The sequence below is a fragment of the Anoplopoma fimbria genome, chromosome 8 (assembly GCF_027596085.1).
Source record: "Anoplopoma fimbria isolate UVic2021 breed Golden Eagle Sablefish chromosome 8, Afim_UVic_2022, whole genome shotgun sequence".
Taxonomy (NCBI): domain Eukaryota; kingdom Metazoa; phylum Chordata; class Actinopteri; order Perciformes; family Anoplopomatidae; genus Anoplopoma; species Anoplopoma fimbria.
Window position 1 is genome coordinate 23,416,042 of NC_072456.1, and position 15,922 is coordinate 23,431,963.

At 38.9% G+C, this 15,922-nt stretch overlaps 1 protein-coding gene across 1 annotated transcript in view; it reads right to left on the bottom strand.

The window, feature by feature from the left end:
• Positions 1-2,799: 2,799 nt before the first annotated feature.
• yjefn3 (YjeF N-terminal domain containing 3) overlaps positions 2,800-15,922 on the bottom strand; it is a 47,196-nt gene continuing 34,073 nt past the window's right edge. Inside the window, exons 3-6 of the mRNA XM_054603277.1 lie at positions 10,332-10,442; positions 4,997-5,110; positions 3,820-3,970; positions 2,800-3,538 (exon numbers count right to left, since the gene is read on the bottom strand). Of these exons, the coding sequence (XP_054459252.1) occupies positions 3,342-3,538; positions 3,820-3,970; positions 4,997-5,110; positions 10,332-10,442 (573 nt within the window). The 3' untranslated portion in view covers positions 2,800-3,341. The remainder of the gene's footprint in view (positions 3,539-3,819; positions 3,971-4,996; positions 5,111-10,331; positions 10,443-15,922) is intronic.

Consider the following 15,922-nt stretch of genomic DNA (forward strand, 5'->3'; position numbering starts at 1 on the left):
TATCTGATAGATAAAGTTAATAGTTGTTTTTCATTTTAAGACTTTACATTCAACACATTATTAAAGATTAAACCAGGTGGTTTCATAATTTTTTGGCTCTTTGTCACAATTCAGATTTCAAGAAGTTGTCAATAGTTCCACAAAAGAGACATTTGCCCAGTTAACTTCTCAAATAGTTTCATTAAATAACTGTAATCACAAAAAAACTTGAGAATAGTCCAAAACATAAATATAAATTTATGTCGCAGAACTTTTAGTTCTTCTTTCGTTTCTCAATAAGTATCTCCGGACCCCTCAGATGTATCTAAGCTAGCCACATTTATCACACACGGGGTATTTTACTGCAGTTACTACTTTTAATTTTGATAGTTTGAAGTACATTTTGTTTATAACACTTATGTACTTTTACTTAGAATTCATAATTTTTACTTGTCCTGTAGTATTTTTACATTGTTGTATTATTCTAATATTCTTCCACCACTGTCACAACTAATTGTCAAGAACCGAGGTACTTTTTGATCATGTCATTAAATTTGCTGATAATAAACTTATACCATAAACGCCTACATAATCAGCCTCTTTTGGACAGAAGTTTTCCTCTTTTTTTGGGGGCCAATATGTAGAAGTTCCCCACTGAACTTCAAACAGATCATAAATTGGATCATTTTAAACTCACACATGTAACTCGTGATCACCCATTAATTACGTTTTATCTATATTTTATTGGTTTAATGTCTGTGTTTGTGATTTCCTGTAGGTAATTTAGGAATAACACCTTCTATAAGGACACACTGTACTGATATAAATAAACATTAAATAGTAAAATAGTAAAAAATAAAATGCTTAAAATAGGTGCAAAAGTGAAATCTTAAACATGTAATGTTTTGTTTGTCTTTAATATTTATCACAAAGCAAAGCGGCTGGAACCCATTTGGGAAAAGCCCCTGTAAATTGTTCAAATTTGAGCTTTTGTGTGTCGTACAAAGGAAGCACCATATTAAACGTTCTGCCTCACTACACTAAATCTTTTGACTGCATTTCTTCTCCATTTTACACTCTCCATCTCTCACTGGATATTACGACAAGTGCTCCTGTCAGATATGATTGTTCAATTCTACGGGTCGCCTACCGACTCCAAAGCTCATCACTCAGCGGCTCTCTTGAAAAAGGCCCTGGCGACAGCGCGGTGACAAGCCGTTGTTTCCTGACAGGGATTGAACAGCCGAGAAAGACAGAACCGCTGAGCGCTCACACATATTTCTACAACCCTTCTCTGACAGATTTAATACCACTGAAGCACCGACGGATCGACATTCCTTTTCCCTGACTTTTCCTTCGCCCACTCACACGTGTGCATTAGTGCATTAGTATTCAGAAGAAGCTCCTAAACTTTGTATAAATACACATTACCTCACCCATAAACAGCACAGTCGCTCTTAAGTCATTCTCAGAGCTCAATTATGAGCAGCTTTTCCTCTACAGCTGATTATGTACTGATCACACCTGTTTATGGCTTTCATTATCAAATCAAATCCAGTTGTGAACTGGAAATAAACAGAAGTAACAGCAATGCGCTCACCAGAGAAGCTCCACTTAACTACATGTGCAACGTGATCTCATCCCTATTTGTCATATTTTGCTGCTTGGGCAACCTTTTGCTTAGTGTCGTTAATTTAACAATAATGTCGTAACACGCAGGTAATGTTGTTGAGGTTACGTTTTGGAAACAAAACTACTGGGATATATTTAGAAAAAAAGATCATGATTTGTGTTAAAATAACCACTTAAGCTACTGACGTAATGTCATGTGACCTACCAACACATTGTAAGGAAAAATAACCCAACTTTTGATTTAACACAGGACACATATTACCTGTAATTTATGGAAGTTTGACAGTTTTTAGTCCCCGCTCACATTCCGCAAAGACCCGCCCTACTCTGCCTCTGATTGGCTAGTAATCGCTGTCTTCTTTGCAAGGAGAAATGGTGGTATTTAAATTATTTTAACTCAGATGTGGATGTTTTCATAAGGACGTCAGCCTTCCTGTAAAGTGCTCTCATATATAATTACAATGTCCTTTATTATCGGAGAGATAGTAATTTATTTTTCTAAGATAACAGATCCGTTGGTAATTTAAACTTTGATGTGTCATAACTTAACGTGAAACTTAATGTTGATAGGGCACACTGATTGCCAATAACATTTAAAAATGGCACTTCATTTAAAAAGGTTGCTGACTCCTGCTTTAAAGCTACCTTAATTCAATTTTTGGGCCACATTGCAGCTGTGAAAAAAGCTGAAATCATAACTCTGTCACCATATGATTGTGTTTGTGAACATGTTAGCAAACGGTTGCTTATTTACACATCCAACAAACACAGAGCAGCATTAGCATTCATTTGGACTTGTGTTTTTTTTACACTTTGTTAATGTGAGTCATATGTTAACTCTCCTTTTAGCTCTGTTTTGGTCTCCACCAGAAAAATAACAGGTATTTTAGCCGCTAAATGCTGCACTATGTTCATCAGCTAGTTGCTAACTTTTTCCATCTGCTGTTTATTGTCAAGCGGGTAGAGTACTTTGGTTTTATTGAATCTTTCTAGCTGAAAACAGCTGCCTGTGGGTGATGAGAGCTGAGTTGCGGACAAGAAAACCATCACATATAGTCATTTTATAGTCCTATAAGTTAATATAAAGTATACTGATCACTGCAGATTTAAGTGAAGGAAAACAAAACACAACAAACTGAATCCTTTAAGAGTTTTCTTTTTTATTGGACAACTATACCTGTCTGGGCCTTTTGTAACAGCTGATGAAGTAACTGAAACAAAAAGTGCAGGCTGACCAAAAAAACAAAAAATACACAAACAGAAATATCTAAATGGCCAACATACACAACATCTCATCTCAGCAGCACATTTCAGTAGAAAGTTAAACATAAAAGCATCTGAACAGGAACATTAAAAAAAGGTTTGAAGGGCCAAAAAAAATAAAACATTCCATTGGTTAGCGTCATAGAAAATGAATCTCTCTGAAGAAATTTCTGTCTTTTGCAAAGTAATCAGAAAACAGTGTAATGCTACAGCTTTTACAAGTAGACTGACACAAGAACTCATGCCATTCCATAAAAAGACTTGACTCAATCCACAGCTTCTACATATTATCCTTCTACTGCAGCTCAACAGCACATTTAGGCTAAAGGTGTAGCCCGATCTACAGAACCAAGCTGTTAAAACATTAAATCACATTTACAATCTATAAAATACAAAACAAGAGAAGGGATCAACCATACGATTTTTTCAAAATGAGGAGTGGTCACTCTGACTATGTTTCCCATGTGTTACAATTCTATGAGACAGTCTGTGCCAGGGTATTCTGGGAGGTTGAGGTCGTATTTTTTCTGGATGTCATAGGGCAGGAAGCGTCCGGCCAAGAAATGCTTCCCCGAGAAACTTATGGCGCACTTCTTTGGTGCGGTGAGTGAGATGAGAACTTCTGGGTTGATGCCATCCTGACTCGGTTCCTCTACGTCCCAACCTGAGGAAGACAGAAAAAAAGAAGGAGGAGGAGGAGAGGAATGTAAGGAGGGGTGGATTGTTAAGATTTTCTGCCTGTTGTGCTCACAGCTCAGCAGGTGGTGTATTTGGGGTATGATGAGCTCGCACAGAGCCGACTGTAATATAAGATTTATCCTCCACGTGTGCTTGGAAAACTCCTGCCTGGGGGCCAAGGCTCCTAGGGAGCTGCCTGGAGGCACATTTATCACGTTGTGTTTCTGAGCCTGCAGCCTGATATCTACAGTTTGTGTGAACGCTCACCTGAGGGCACATCCACACTGGCGATGGGGATCTTGACTTGCTTCAGGGTGACCAGGATACCGGGGTAGGGCTCTTTAATGTTGGCACAGTCTGCATCTGGGCCCAGCATGGCATCAATCACTAGGTTGTAGGCATCGTTTATGAGCTGCACCTGAACAGATTGGATCTCAGCATGAATAATTTGAGGGGTTGCGAGATGAGTAACAGCAAAGAGAGAGAATCAAGTGAGCTGAAGAGAAGATGTTTTTCATTTTCATTCAAAAGGGTCACAAACCAAAACGAATGATCTAATCCAATGCTACAATTTAAAAGCAGTGTTTTTAGAAGTGCTGGTAGGAGGATTGTATTCAATTTTAACGGAACCAGGCTAACAGTTTCCCCCCATCTCCAGTCTTTGTGCTAAGCTAAGCTACTCAGTTTGTTACATATTTACTGCAAGAACATATCCCCCCCCACAACAGATCGTATGATATGAAAAGTTGATTGTCCAGCAACATGAGCGATTTGTGGGCCTGCATACATCCCTGTTGTGCAGAATCTGTCTAAGACAACTGACAAAACTACTTGGTTATGTTTATCAAAAAAATGTAGTTTAGGTTAAAATAAGCACGTTGAATTAGTTACTTAAGTTTAGGCAACAAAACCACTTAGTTTGGTATTTTAAAACATTGTTAAAGAGATAAAATAAGTACGTTTGTTAAGTAAAAACAGTGAGTTTTCTATGTAATTTGTGCACGTTGTGTTGGTTAAGTATGTGACTTACGTAACAACATTAAGGCAAAATAAGTTTCTCACAGGATATGACAAGTAGTGTCCATGGTGAAAGTCCTGTGTTTGTTTGATCTGTCCATCCACACCGACATCTTTCCTGCGTCAACTTTGTCGCTCTTTTTACTACGTCACCTGACTTCCTTAGAGGCAGTCCTGCATGCACTGGCTAACAATTACGTTGGTTATTAATGAATTACATTGAATTAGTTGAATGAGAACAACCTGACCACAAAGACCTGAGAGTGGTATCAATGGTCTCATTAAACTGTTAAAGACAGCATTTATGCACATCTCCTTAAATGTTGGACTAATCTGTTAACCAAAGCAACTTTCACTGTTATAAATTAATCAGTGCATACCTTAAATTCAATGATAGATTTTTTTGTTATGTAAAAATGCTGCTGACCTCTGTGGGGAGATAGGAGAGGGAGGGGATATCCATCTTCTCACACTGAACTGTGAAGTCCTGGTGTAGACTCTGAGAGGAGCGTTGAGGGTGGTAGATGGTGGGCTCATATTCCTATGTGATGAGGCAACAGAGGAAAAACAACAGAGAAGAGGTTGGGGGGAGGTGAAAAGGAGGAGAGAAACACAAAAATAGAGAAAAGATTACATAATATTAACACTATGGACCGTGATTTTGGCCAACAGTGACAATGTGTTTGATACATTTGTCCTTTAGTGAAAATACTGATGGCCACTGGTCAGACGTTGTGGTTTTTCTACAGTCTGGCTCATGAATGAATACTTCCCCTTATAAACTGAGAGCTGAGAGGAGTAGAAATCCAGACACCCGCAGTCTGAAAGGTCTGTGATGCTCAGCAGGAAGCACCTGTGACCCATGACCTTTACATGGTCTTAAAGATGAATCCTAAATCCGAGGAACAACTGTTAGTAGTTTGTGTTTGATTATGCAAGAGGTCATCTTTTTTCTTAAAAACACAGTCTGTGATAAATATCTACATAATGATTTTTAAAAAGGGTCAGTTGTCAGTTCACCCAATCTTTTTGTCAAGCAAATTTCAAGCAACCTTTTGAAAAGTGGCAAAAAATAAATGTGAATTAGGGGCCTTTCCAACTACTGGGTTGAAGGGTTGAAACTCGGATACAGCACAGTTTTGTCTGAAGTTGGCGCTAAAGACTATGCAAGGCTGTAATCTGCCAGTAAACAGAGTAGAAGAACAAGTAGACTTCATGATTTTCTCTAAAATGGGCAAGTTTAATTTATCTTTCATGTATGCTAGCATTGGTCAGGATTCACGCTGTCCAGAGACGAAGACAAGCCTTCGAGCATTATGGGAATATCCTGGAGGAAGCTGTCAGCAAAAACGGCTTATCATTCATGTGAGTTAAATGTTATGGTGTAATGTTTCAGGATTTCCAGAATTTTTTTATCAAGCTTATCAAAGTAAGTCAATGGAAACACGGCTAGTTACACCTCATTAGATGTAACTGGTATCAAGCCATGCTGATAGGTTTTGGTTTTATTCGCCCAGGCTTTGAGATATCCATCCTTTCCAATAGTGCTACACTTAACTTGTATTACAATTTAAAAAGTCAACTTTAGGAATCATCCAGAACAATCTTCCATTAGTCTGGATAATCCACAGAACACACAGGATGCCCTGATTTTTCCTCTAGCTCCACCACAAGGTAGGGATGCACGGATACCAATATCGGGATACCAATATCGGTTCTTGTGTACTCATACACGTAAAACTACTCCCATACAACCGCAACCGATACATGATGTTAGTGTAAAAGTATTATTTTTGTATAGTACTCTGTATGGGCTGTTCCCAAATGTAAATACTTGGTCGGTTCATCCCTACCAAAAGGTTCACATTTGTGTTTTTTACTGAAAAAAACAGCACATGAAGGTATAAATAAGTAAATAAATAAAAGAAACCGTTTTAAATGTGGCTGAGCTGAGGCTGCCCGACAAAGGCAGTGATCCTTCAGGTCAGACAGACTGCTGCTGCTTCCTTGGGGATCCTAAACCAATCAGACAGCCACAGACACTCATCACCTTACGTCACCTCCATCATGATCTCCACAGAGCACAGAGCGAGCAGCCAGGCTAAAGACAGTCCACGGTGTGTGTGTGTGTGTGTGTGTGTGTGTGTGTGTGTGTGTGTGTGTGTGTGTGTGTGTGTGTGTGTGTGTGTGTGTGTGTGTGTGTGTGTGTCCCTTGAGGTTATCCAGCGGCCCCGCCATACCCTTGACCTCATCAGCACCAACTAACCGTGTGAAACTGAGGAAAGGCTCTGAAATGTCACTGAGCATGAGCAGAAATGAGGCGTGAGACAGAAACAAGCAAAGGCTGACATACAAGGCCTTCTTTTTTTCCAGTTATTGCTCACATCTGACAGGGTTACACTTCTTCTCCCTGAGGAGTGATGGTGTCTGTGTTGTTTTCATATACAGCCCATTAGGAATGGATGGATGAGGTCTGCAGCAGCACAATGAAGTCTTTAACTTCGGTGAAACTGTGTGAGAAGACTTTAAAGATGAGCGTCTAACCCTAATCACAGTGAAAACCTCTTATAGTGATCATGTCTCTCCGGGTCAAATTGATCACTATAAGCGGATGATTACTATAATCAAATTGTTTTTCTTTTTTATTATTTCTCATGCAGAAATCTACTTCTACTATCTACTCTAAATATTATGTACAGATAATATTTGTGTAACAAATATACAAATGTCAGTTGGATGGTAATAAAATTGACGGCTTAGCAATTTACTGAATTTTATTGACCGTTTTAAAATTCAGTACAGCCGTTTCAAACCCTTATTAAATAACTGTACTGTGTAAAATTTGAATACACTATAATACAGTACAGTACTGTACTCAAATTATAATTAGGCTATAGCCTAAAACAGTATGTTTACATACACCATATCATCTGTAGTGCAAATATGATACTGAGCCAAAGCTAGGTGGTGGTTTCAGTGCATTTATAAATATTTAACAGGCCTGAAAATAAACTGTAGTCATCAATACTGGACTGGTAGCAGAATTTGGAAACAGACATAATCATAAAATACCGTATAATGGCAAACATTTATGAAAAGAGCCCAAATGAACACTGTAAGCTGACTACATGGTTACTTTAAGGGATTACTTAAATATTATTTACATAGGAATGATTCTGTCTGAAGCTTTTTAAACCATATAATCAGTTTCCTCTGTATTTTTTTTGCTTTAAGGTTGTGTTACAAAGAATTAGCATAATATTCATGCCAATTACTGTGTGATTAACATCAAGCAGTGATGAGCACGATGTAGTGAGCCAAGCATAACATCATGTCCTCTTGTTTAATATGTTTAATATGACTATACACTAGAACTAATGTGAATAAGACTTTTAGCTTTGATCAAGGCATATCTGTGTCTTCCGGTATGCAACATTGTTTTTTTTCTTCCCATACTAAGCAGTGGAAATAACCACAGATGCATGACCGTCTCGGACACAACCAGCCTTTGTGAACACGGACGTCTTGGAGTGACGTGAGAAGCTAGTTGGCCCGTTTGCCTGCAGCTGATCATTCATTCCGCTCTGTCTAATCACATTTACAGATCTGCATCAGGGGCTCAAGGCTGTCTGTCAGTGTGTATGTGTGTCTCACGTGTATGCTTGCATGTCTCTTCCTGCTGACAGGGATCACATCGCGCCATGAAAAACATACACTCTTTCACAGTCCAAAGTAAGTACTCGAATTTCTGGAGCTAGAGCAGAGAGTCAGACATGTGTGGTCCCAGTCGGCCTCCTGTAGAGCGCAGCCACTTTGAAAATAATAAGAGTAAAACCGCACATTTCAAGATGCGGTAAAATGTTTTGCAATAGGTGACAAAAACACAGGAAAAGACAGGAGCAGACGGTGAAAACATTAGAAAACAAAGACTTAAAATAGCGCATAAAAATATATATTTAAAAGACGGAATGAATGCCTAATTGTTTATGTTTTTTTAAGTTAGGTACAAGTTTCATTTCTGGAATGTTAGGGTGAAATATATCTCCCTTGGAGCTGACCTCTAACCTCTTGTCCTTGGCCTCAAGAAGGAAAAAAACAACAGAAGGAAGAGAGAGAAGCTCCACAGAGAGCCATCAGAGTCCATCTAACATGGTTTTAATCAGAACTATCAATGCACAGTAAATCAAGTGTGTCAGACACACATGGTAAAGTGTATAGATGCATTCCACTCTAAACCAAAGATCTCAAAAACACATATCCAATATTTCCCCTCCAATAAAGTCATAGACAGGGGGCGGGAGTACAGAGTACTGAAATGAACTGTGAGAAAAAGAGACTGTTTATTTCAGGTCATGATGTGTAATGTGTTCAGAGGGGATGTTACGATGTGGCCTGAAGGGGCAGAAATCTCGGTCATGACATCATATTGTGGCTGCCGAGCGTAAGAGGCAGACGGCTTTAACGAGAGTAACGATAGCATGATATCATGACTGTCTGAGTGCTCTTGTGGGAAGGCTAATGGGATAACTGCTCCGAGCCGTTTACAGGAGCTGAAATCAAACTGTGTAAAGCGCAGGGGGCCTGTACAGGGGGTCCCGTTAGTCCTGACACAAGTTTAAGTTTGTTTTTGCTAGTGTGATATCATCTAAATGACTCAGTCAGCACCAGATTGTGTTTTACAATGGACTATTAGTGGTGTTGTTGAATATAATAGCTGTAAAATAGTTATAGTTTGCGTTAATGGATTACTGAATAGGTCTACTGGGCAGAGGCCAACCGTGTCAGGGTCTCCCCTGGCCTTCACCTACAATATGTTGCTCAAAGAAACTTGTAAAAACACAGGAAGAGGCACAAAATGAACACAAAGAATCCAAAAAATCAACTACACAGAGACACTTAATGACCACAAACAGACCTACAAAGGGATCTAAAACAGCTGAAAAGAGACCCCAAAGAGACTCACAAACAACTAAGAAAAGGGCCAAAACAACCACAAAGAGACACAAAGCAAGTACAAATTTACACAATATACCACAGAGAGTAAAAGAAAACTAGAATGAGACACAAAGAGACAAAAAAGTCAAAAACAACTCCAAAGGGATACAAAACAGCTGCAAAGATACCACAAAGATACTCACAAACAACTATGAAAAGGGACAAAACAACCACAAAGAGACACAAAATTACTACATAGACTCACAAAGCAATTACAAAGAGACTCATCATAAATACAAAGATTTACAAAACAGTTACAGAGACACAAAATGACCACAAAGAGACTCAAAAAGAAAAAAAAAGGCAAAAACAACTAGAAATGGATACAAAACAGCTGCAAAGATACCAAAAAGACACTCAAAAACAACTATGAAAAGGGACAAAACAACCACAAAGACACATAAAGCAATTACAAAGAGACTGATTATGACTACAAAGATGAAACAGAAAAAAAAAGGACACACAAAATGACCATTAAGAGACTCAAAATGACTACAAAGAGAGACAAAACAACTACAAAAAGACCAAAACAATAAAGAGTCACAAAAAACCACTACAAAGGAAACACAAAAGGACCACAAAGAGACAGAAAACCACAGAGAAATGTGTAAGAACTACAAAGAGACACAAAACAACAACAAAAAGAGGCTTCACAACTATAACTTACTCCTACTGTTTAAAGGAGAGGTAGTGGGGCCTTTCTGGGGCCCATTGTCTCATAATCCACCCATGATTGCTGGCTAAACTTTGTGCTTTAGTTTACTTACATACATGCGGAGGTGCCGGGCACACACCAGGCCGATGGAGCCGTTTTGATCCGGACCACAGATCACCAGCACTGTTGGCTGCTTCTTTGCTAGAGAGTTGAGAGGGTAGGCCTGGAGGAGGGACAGAAGGAGAGGCAGGCTGTGAGAAACAGGAGCTGATTACTGAGGGAAAGGAAAACGACAACACACAGGGATACAAGAGACAGGGTTACTGAAAGAGAACAATAGTGAGACAAAAGCAAGAGGAAAAAGAAGATGGACAGAAGTATTCATCAGAGGTGGGAACAAGTCATTATTTTGCAAGTCTCAAGCCTTTGCACTCAAGTCACAAGTCAAGTTCCAGGTCCTGAACTTTGAGAGACAAGGGATAATGCACTCTTCACCAATTGTAATGCCATTTTAACAAGAATAGTAATATATAACATAAATGTCTTTTTAAAATGTGTGACTGTACTTAAAAAAAAAGATCTGGGAAAGTAAGTCTTGACTTGCTGGAAATGAATAGCGTTAACGTTAATTGATTCAGGAATTGATGGGAAATTATAAGAAGCTTAGCGGAAGTTCAGTCAGGAAGAATCTCTTTACTGTCATTCTTTAATGACATTTCTTTAATTTCCCTCTGTCTCTGTGGCTTCTACTCTATCAGCTGATTGTAGAGATAGATAGATACTGCCACTGTTTCCCTAAGCCAATCACATTTTGCTGTCAACATTTTAAACTGCTTGTCATTGCAGTATGAACTGTTGCAACCAACCTCCAACCCGTTAACCTCCAGTCTCCATCATATCCAGTCCTTCCACTCATCACATCCATAACTCACCAAATCCTGTGTCCAAACTCCAGGAGAAATATTATTGTTCTAACCACAGCAACACTACCCCCTTTTAATAAAGTACGTCATGACGGAGTCGCCAAAGACTCTTCACTATTAATTTCATCATGCATGTGTAATTAATCATTTTTCTCTCTAATGAAGTCTCGTATGGTTGAAATGGTTTGTGGAACACTTCTTAAATAACATACTTAAAAAAAAAAAGAAGGTATTTTCAAGTCAAAAAGCTCAAGTTCCAGTAAAGTCACAAGTCATTGGTGTTTGAGTCCAAATCGAGTCTAAAGAGAAATGAAATTTGTGACCCGACTGACACGAGTCATGTGCCTGGAGTCCACCAACTCTGGTATTCGGTATTTATCCCCCAGAGTCAGGCCTCTTATTCAGCTCAGGTCATCCGATCTCTGTCTCTCCATCACACTCAGAGTGACTGACTGCAGCATTCCAGTCGTACCAGACGAGGGTGGAAACGGCACCAGCTACATTGTCTCTTCTGTCTCCCAGAAAAAAGGGTCCAATCTCATTAAAATAACCCTGGCAGCATTGGAAAAAATACCAGTGTCCTTGCCGTGGGATGCTTCCGTGCATGTAATACACTTTCCGTCTCGGGCCTCTGCTGCAGCGAGCTGCTGGCATCTGCCTCGCCTGCTGGCTGCATAATCCCTTGTAAATCACCCTGCACCTTCATAAACGAGCCCGGTATTCGCCTGAGGAACTGTCAACCTGAGTGGCTAATTTTCCATCTGCAACACCTACCGAAGTGCTGAGTGTGTGAGTGTGTGCGCGCACTCAGTAATGATCATTACTGAAAGCCCCAAAGGTGTCTGCCTTCATTTTCCACAGATTCTTCAAAACAATGAAGTTGTTCACTGAGAGCTTCTGCACTTATTATATTATACGAGGATGATTGTTCATCATGGTGAAGGTCACAGCGTCACTGCACAGAAAAAGAACTTGAACTGAAGGAGACAGTTCACACAGCTTGCTGGAAATCCTGTCCAATTAAATATGTCAGAACACAACTCGTAAAATGAATTAGCCCGTTTTTTGTCACAGCCATAAATAGTCTGAGACCGCAGTTCACCTCACTAATGCTTTGGATCACAGCCTTTAAATGCAAGGAAAATAATGAGCTTCTCATAATAAAGAAATATATTCCTGGTTTTCTTTTTTTTTTTGTGGTTTCTCATAACAGAATCACTGCACTCTGTAGTTATTTTATATATATCCTGTAACTCAAAAAAGTAGTTTCACCATAATTTACCAGTTGTTACTCCTATATTATAAGACATTCAGTCATCCATTAATATTTTATTGTACCCTGTAATTATTTTAAATGATTATAGTGTATCAATATATATCAAAGTAAATAAGGGAATTGCTAAATAATAACACTATAATTTGCAGTTTGTTATAAAAAGCTTGTGTTACGTTATTTAAATTAGGACTCTCTTCATTGTTGATCTTCGACCTCCAAAGTTCATAGATCAGCTTGAAATAGGCCGAAGTTCTTTGACAAAATCCATTTACTTCCACTTCCGCTCATGTATTCAGTGCAGGAGAAAGTTCATATGGAGAAATAGGCCATTAGCCACATTATATAATTGGATATAACGAGACTCAGAGTGCATTAACTAGAGCGATGATTCCAGGAGAGGAGACGGCAGCCATTACCTCCATCATAACAGCTCAGCTGAGAAATCATCACACAGACTCAATGAGATGGATGGAGGGGGGGGGTTATGGTCGCTGAGGGCTACAGGATATATATTATATAACAATATTAGGAGAGAGGAGCAGGGAGTTATTGAGTGGGAGAGAGAGAGTAGAGACTACAAGTGGAAGACAGGACAGTGTCTTTCATTTTCTCATATCTAATGAGACAGAAGCTCTTAGTGAGTTTCACACTGTGTAATCTGATGTTAATCCCACTGAGTTAATTTAAAGTGGCACCCTCTGTGGATATGTGTGTGTGTGTGTGTGTGTGTGTGTGTGTGTGTGTGTGTGTGTGTGTGTGTGTGTGTGTGTGTGTGTGTGTGTGTGTGTGTGTGTGTGTGTGTGTGTCATAATGTCAAGCACTCTGTTCTGATCCACTCCCTGGAGAGAAATGCTAACTTTAATTAATGCAACCGGCTATTAAAGGCTACCCACCTCTGATAGTGTTGTCCCCTACTGTGAACTGGAACATATAGGTGTTATTTCACTAAAATGAAACATCTATAAATTAGAGGAATAGAGGAGTAGACTTACAGCTGCACCAATCAATTTGTTTCTATGTCGATAATGGATCAATTGACTATTGGCTCTCAGGATGAAACCATTGAGAATTATCACTCGACTCTTTAGTTCCTAACAGATTTACCAATGCGATCTAATCGGAAGAAACATGAATAGCTAGCCACTTTTAAGGACACTTTGGGTTTCATTATACGCATTTTAAACTTTTCACGTGTCATTTAATGTCACAGCGTTAACGTGAAATACTTGCCGTTATGTTAAGGAAACAAAATGACTTGTTTGGGCTTAAAAAAAGTATGAAAATTAAGTAAAATACACAAGTAAAAGACGTAACACAAGTACAGAACACAAGCCACAAGCTTCACGAACAAACTTCAAAAAAGTGTACTATTTTTTCTTCCTCTTTTTTGTTTGACCGGTATATCAACGTTTGTTACGTTAAATCAGTACCCTTGTAATGTAACTGTTGTTATTTATGTACGAGACAGAAGTTTTGGGAGTGAATGGACAATTGCCTGCTAACACATTAGACATTACATCATTGTTGTATTTACAGCTTGTTACACTTTCCACAAGTGGCAAAAAAACAAAAATAAAGCTTTAAAATAAGCTTGGTTCCTCCATCTCCGTCTTCTTTTTGCCCTCCATGCATCACACAAAAACTCATATCAGTAGGTTTAATGGCCTTTTTTTCCCTCTGACTGTTAAAAGCCGTCTGGAGGATCAGTGATATCAATGCTGGAGACGTTTCATGCTGCTGCTGAAACCATTAGAGCCACACACTGCTGAAAAGGTAAGCAGCTATAAAGGGAGCAGGCTGGATCAATGCAGGGAGCGCTCTGATGTGTTTTGAAGCACTCGTCTAATCTTGTTTGGAACAGAAAACCTGATTCACTCTAAGAAATATCTATCCTAACGCCTTTACTCCGATATTAAGCCTCCAGATGGAAGACTGACGGAGAGAAAGCAATTAGCGAAAGAGGAGATGGAGAGCATTGCTAATAGGTTTCAGTCTCGAGTGACTTGTCTGTTTGTATTTTCAATGAATAAAGAGGGAATTCCAAGGCATTCTACGGTTAGATGATGATTTAGTTGCTATTTTAATCAATATACTTTTGAAAAACTACAAGTATGACCTCATCCTCTGCTTCAGTGTGACATTGCTTCCACTCTAATCGATTTTACATGGAGGTTGGGGGGGTTGTTTTTGCTATCCAATCCCTAGAGACCAACGTATCCGCCTGAATCAAATGTCATAAGTCGACAGGTGATGTGTTGCCGTGACAACATACTCTGGCAGGGGTTTTAAGAGTGGAGAGGAGCCAGTTAAATTAGCAAGCTAAAAAAAAAAAAAGAACTAGCCTACGATGTTGCGTGATATTGAGAAGACTTGACATAAATGTAAAATGTTTTTGTTAATTAAAGGGGTCATATCAAATTCAAAACTATTATTCAGCAGCTCAAACGTGAAACACAGGACACGCAGTGACAATCAGAGATGTCGGGGTAATGTCCAAAGTGTCTATTCTGGCAGGATTTCTGTACATTTCTGTAAGGGTTGAAGATTTAGAATGTATTGGAAAGAGGCGGAGCTTAACGTTACAGTAACGGGCACTAAATGAAGAAGACTCGAGAAGAGCAGAGAGGAAAAAAAGAAGCCACAGGTAAAGAAGCTATGCCAGAGAGAAGAGCTTGTCAATGGCATTAGTCCCGCCCCTGGTATTGATTGGCTAACCGTTAGTCGCCCTGGTGCGCTTATGGGTGGATCATTTTTTTAATTAAATCAAATGTTTCAATATCTTACGATTCAAAACACTCAAACCCGGTGGAGTGGGCGTATTGAAATGTCTGGACCAGGAAAAAAAACACATCATGGCAAAAAAAGCTCTTAAGTTTCAGTCAGTAGTGATGACATTCCCATTTATTTCTACTATTAGCAAGTTTAATAATATTGATACACATTATTCCAGAATAACGTCACTCTTTTATATTATATTATTCTCAAATAATTCAAACGGCCTGGCAACAAATGAAATGCTTTCACAGTATTGTTTTTAGAAAAACAAGGTTTTATGTTCCCGTTTTATGCTAATAAACTGTTTTCCAGCATTGAGATATTTATGATGTTTTTGATCCGGAGGAGGTTTCTACAAGGGCAGACAGATGGTTTGTTGCATCTGCTCAGCAGGTTTTCTTGCCTGGTTGATTCTTTTTTTAATCTGCTCTTCTGTTTGACTTTTTCTTAGTTTGCTGTGGATATGACATTTCAGGGCAACAGAAAGGTTTTCCTATACCCATAATTCTAAAGATAAAAGTGAATTATAGCGAAGAGGGCATACTCTAAATATTTTTACAATCACTTTTAGAATGTGAGCTTTAGATGGGATAGGATAGTGCAGGTTTTTATCCATAAACCTCCCTCACAGTCACACTCACAGCTAAAAAATATGTCTGTTTTCATTGTAATAAGGTCTCCAAGGGGATACCCTCTTTGAAATAAATGTTATATGCACATGTTCATTCA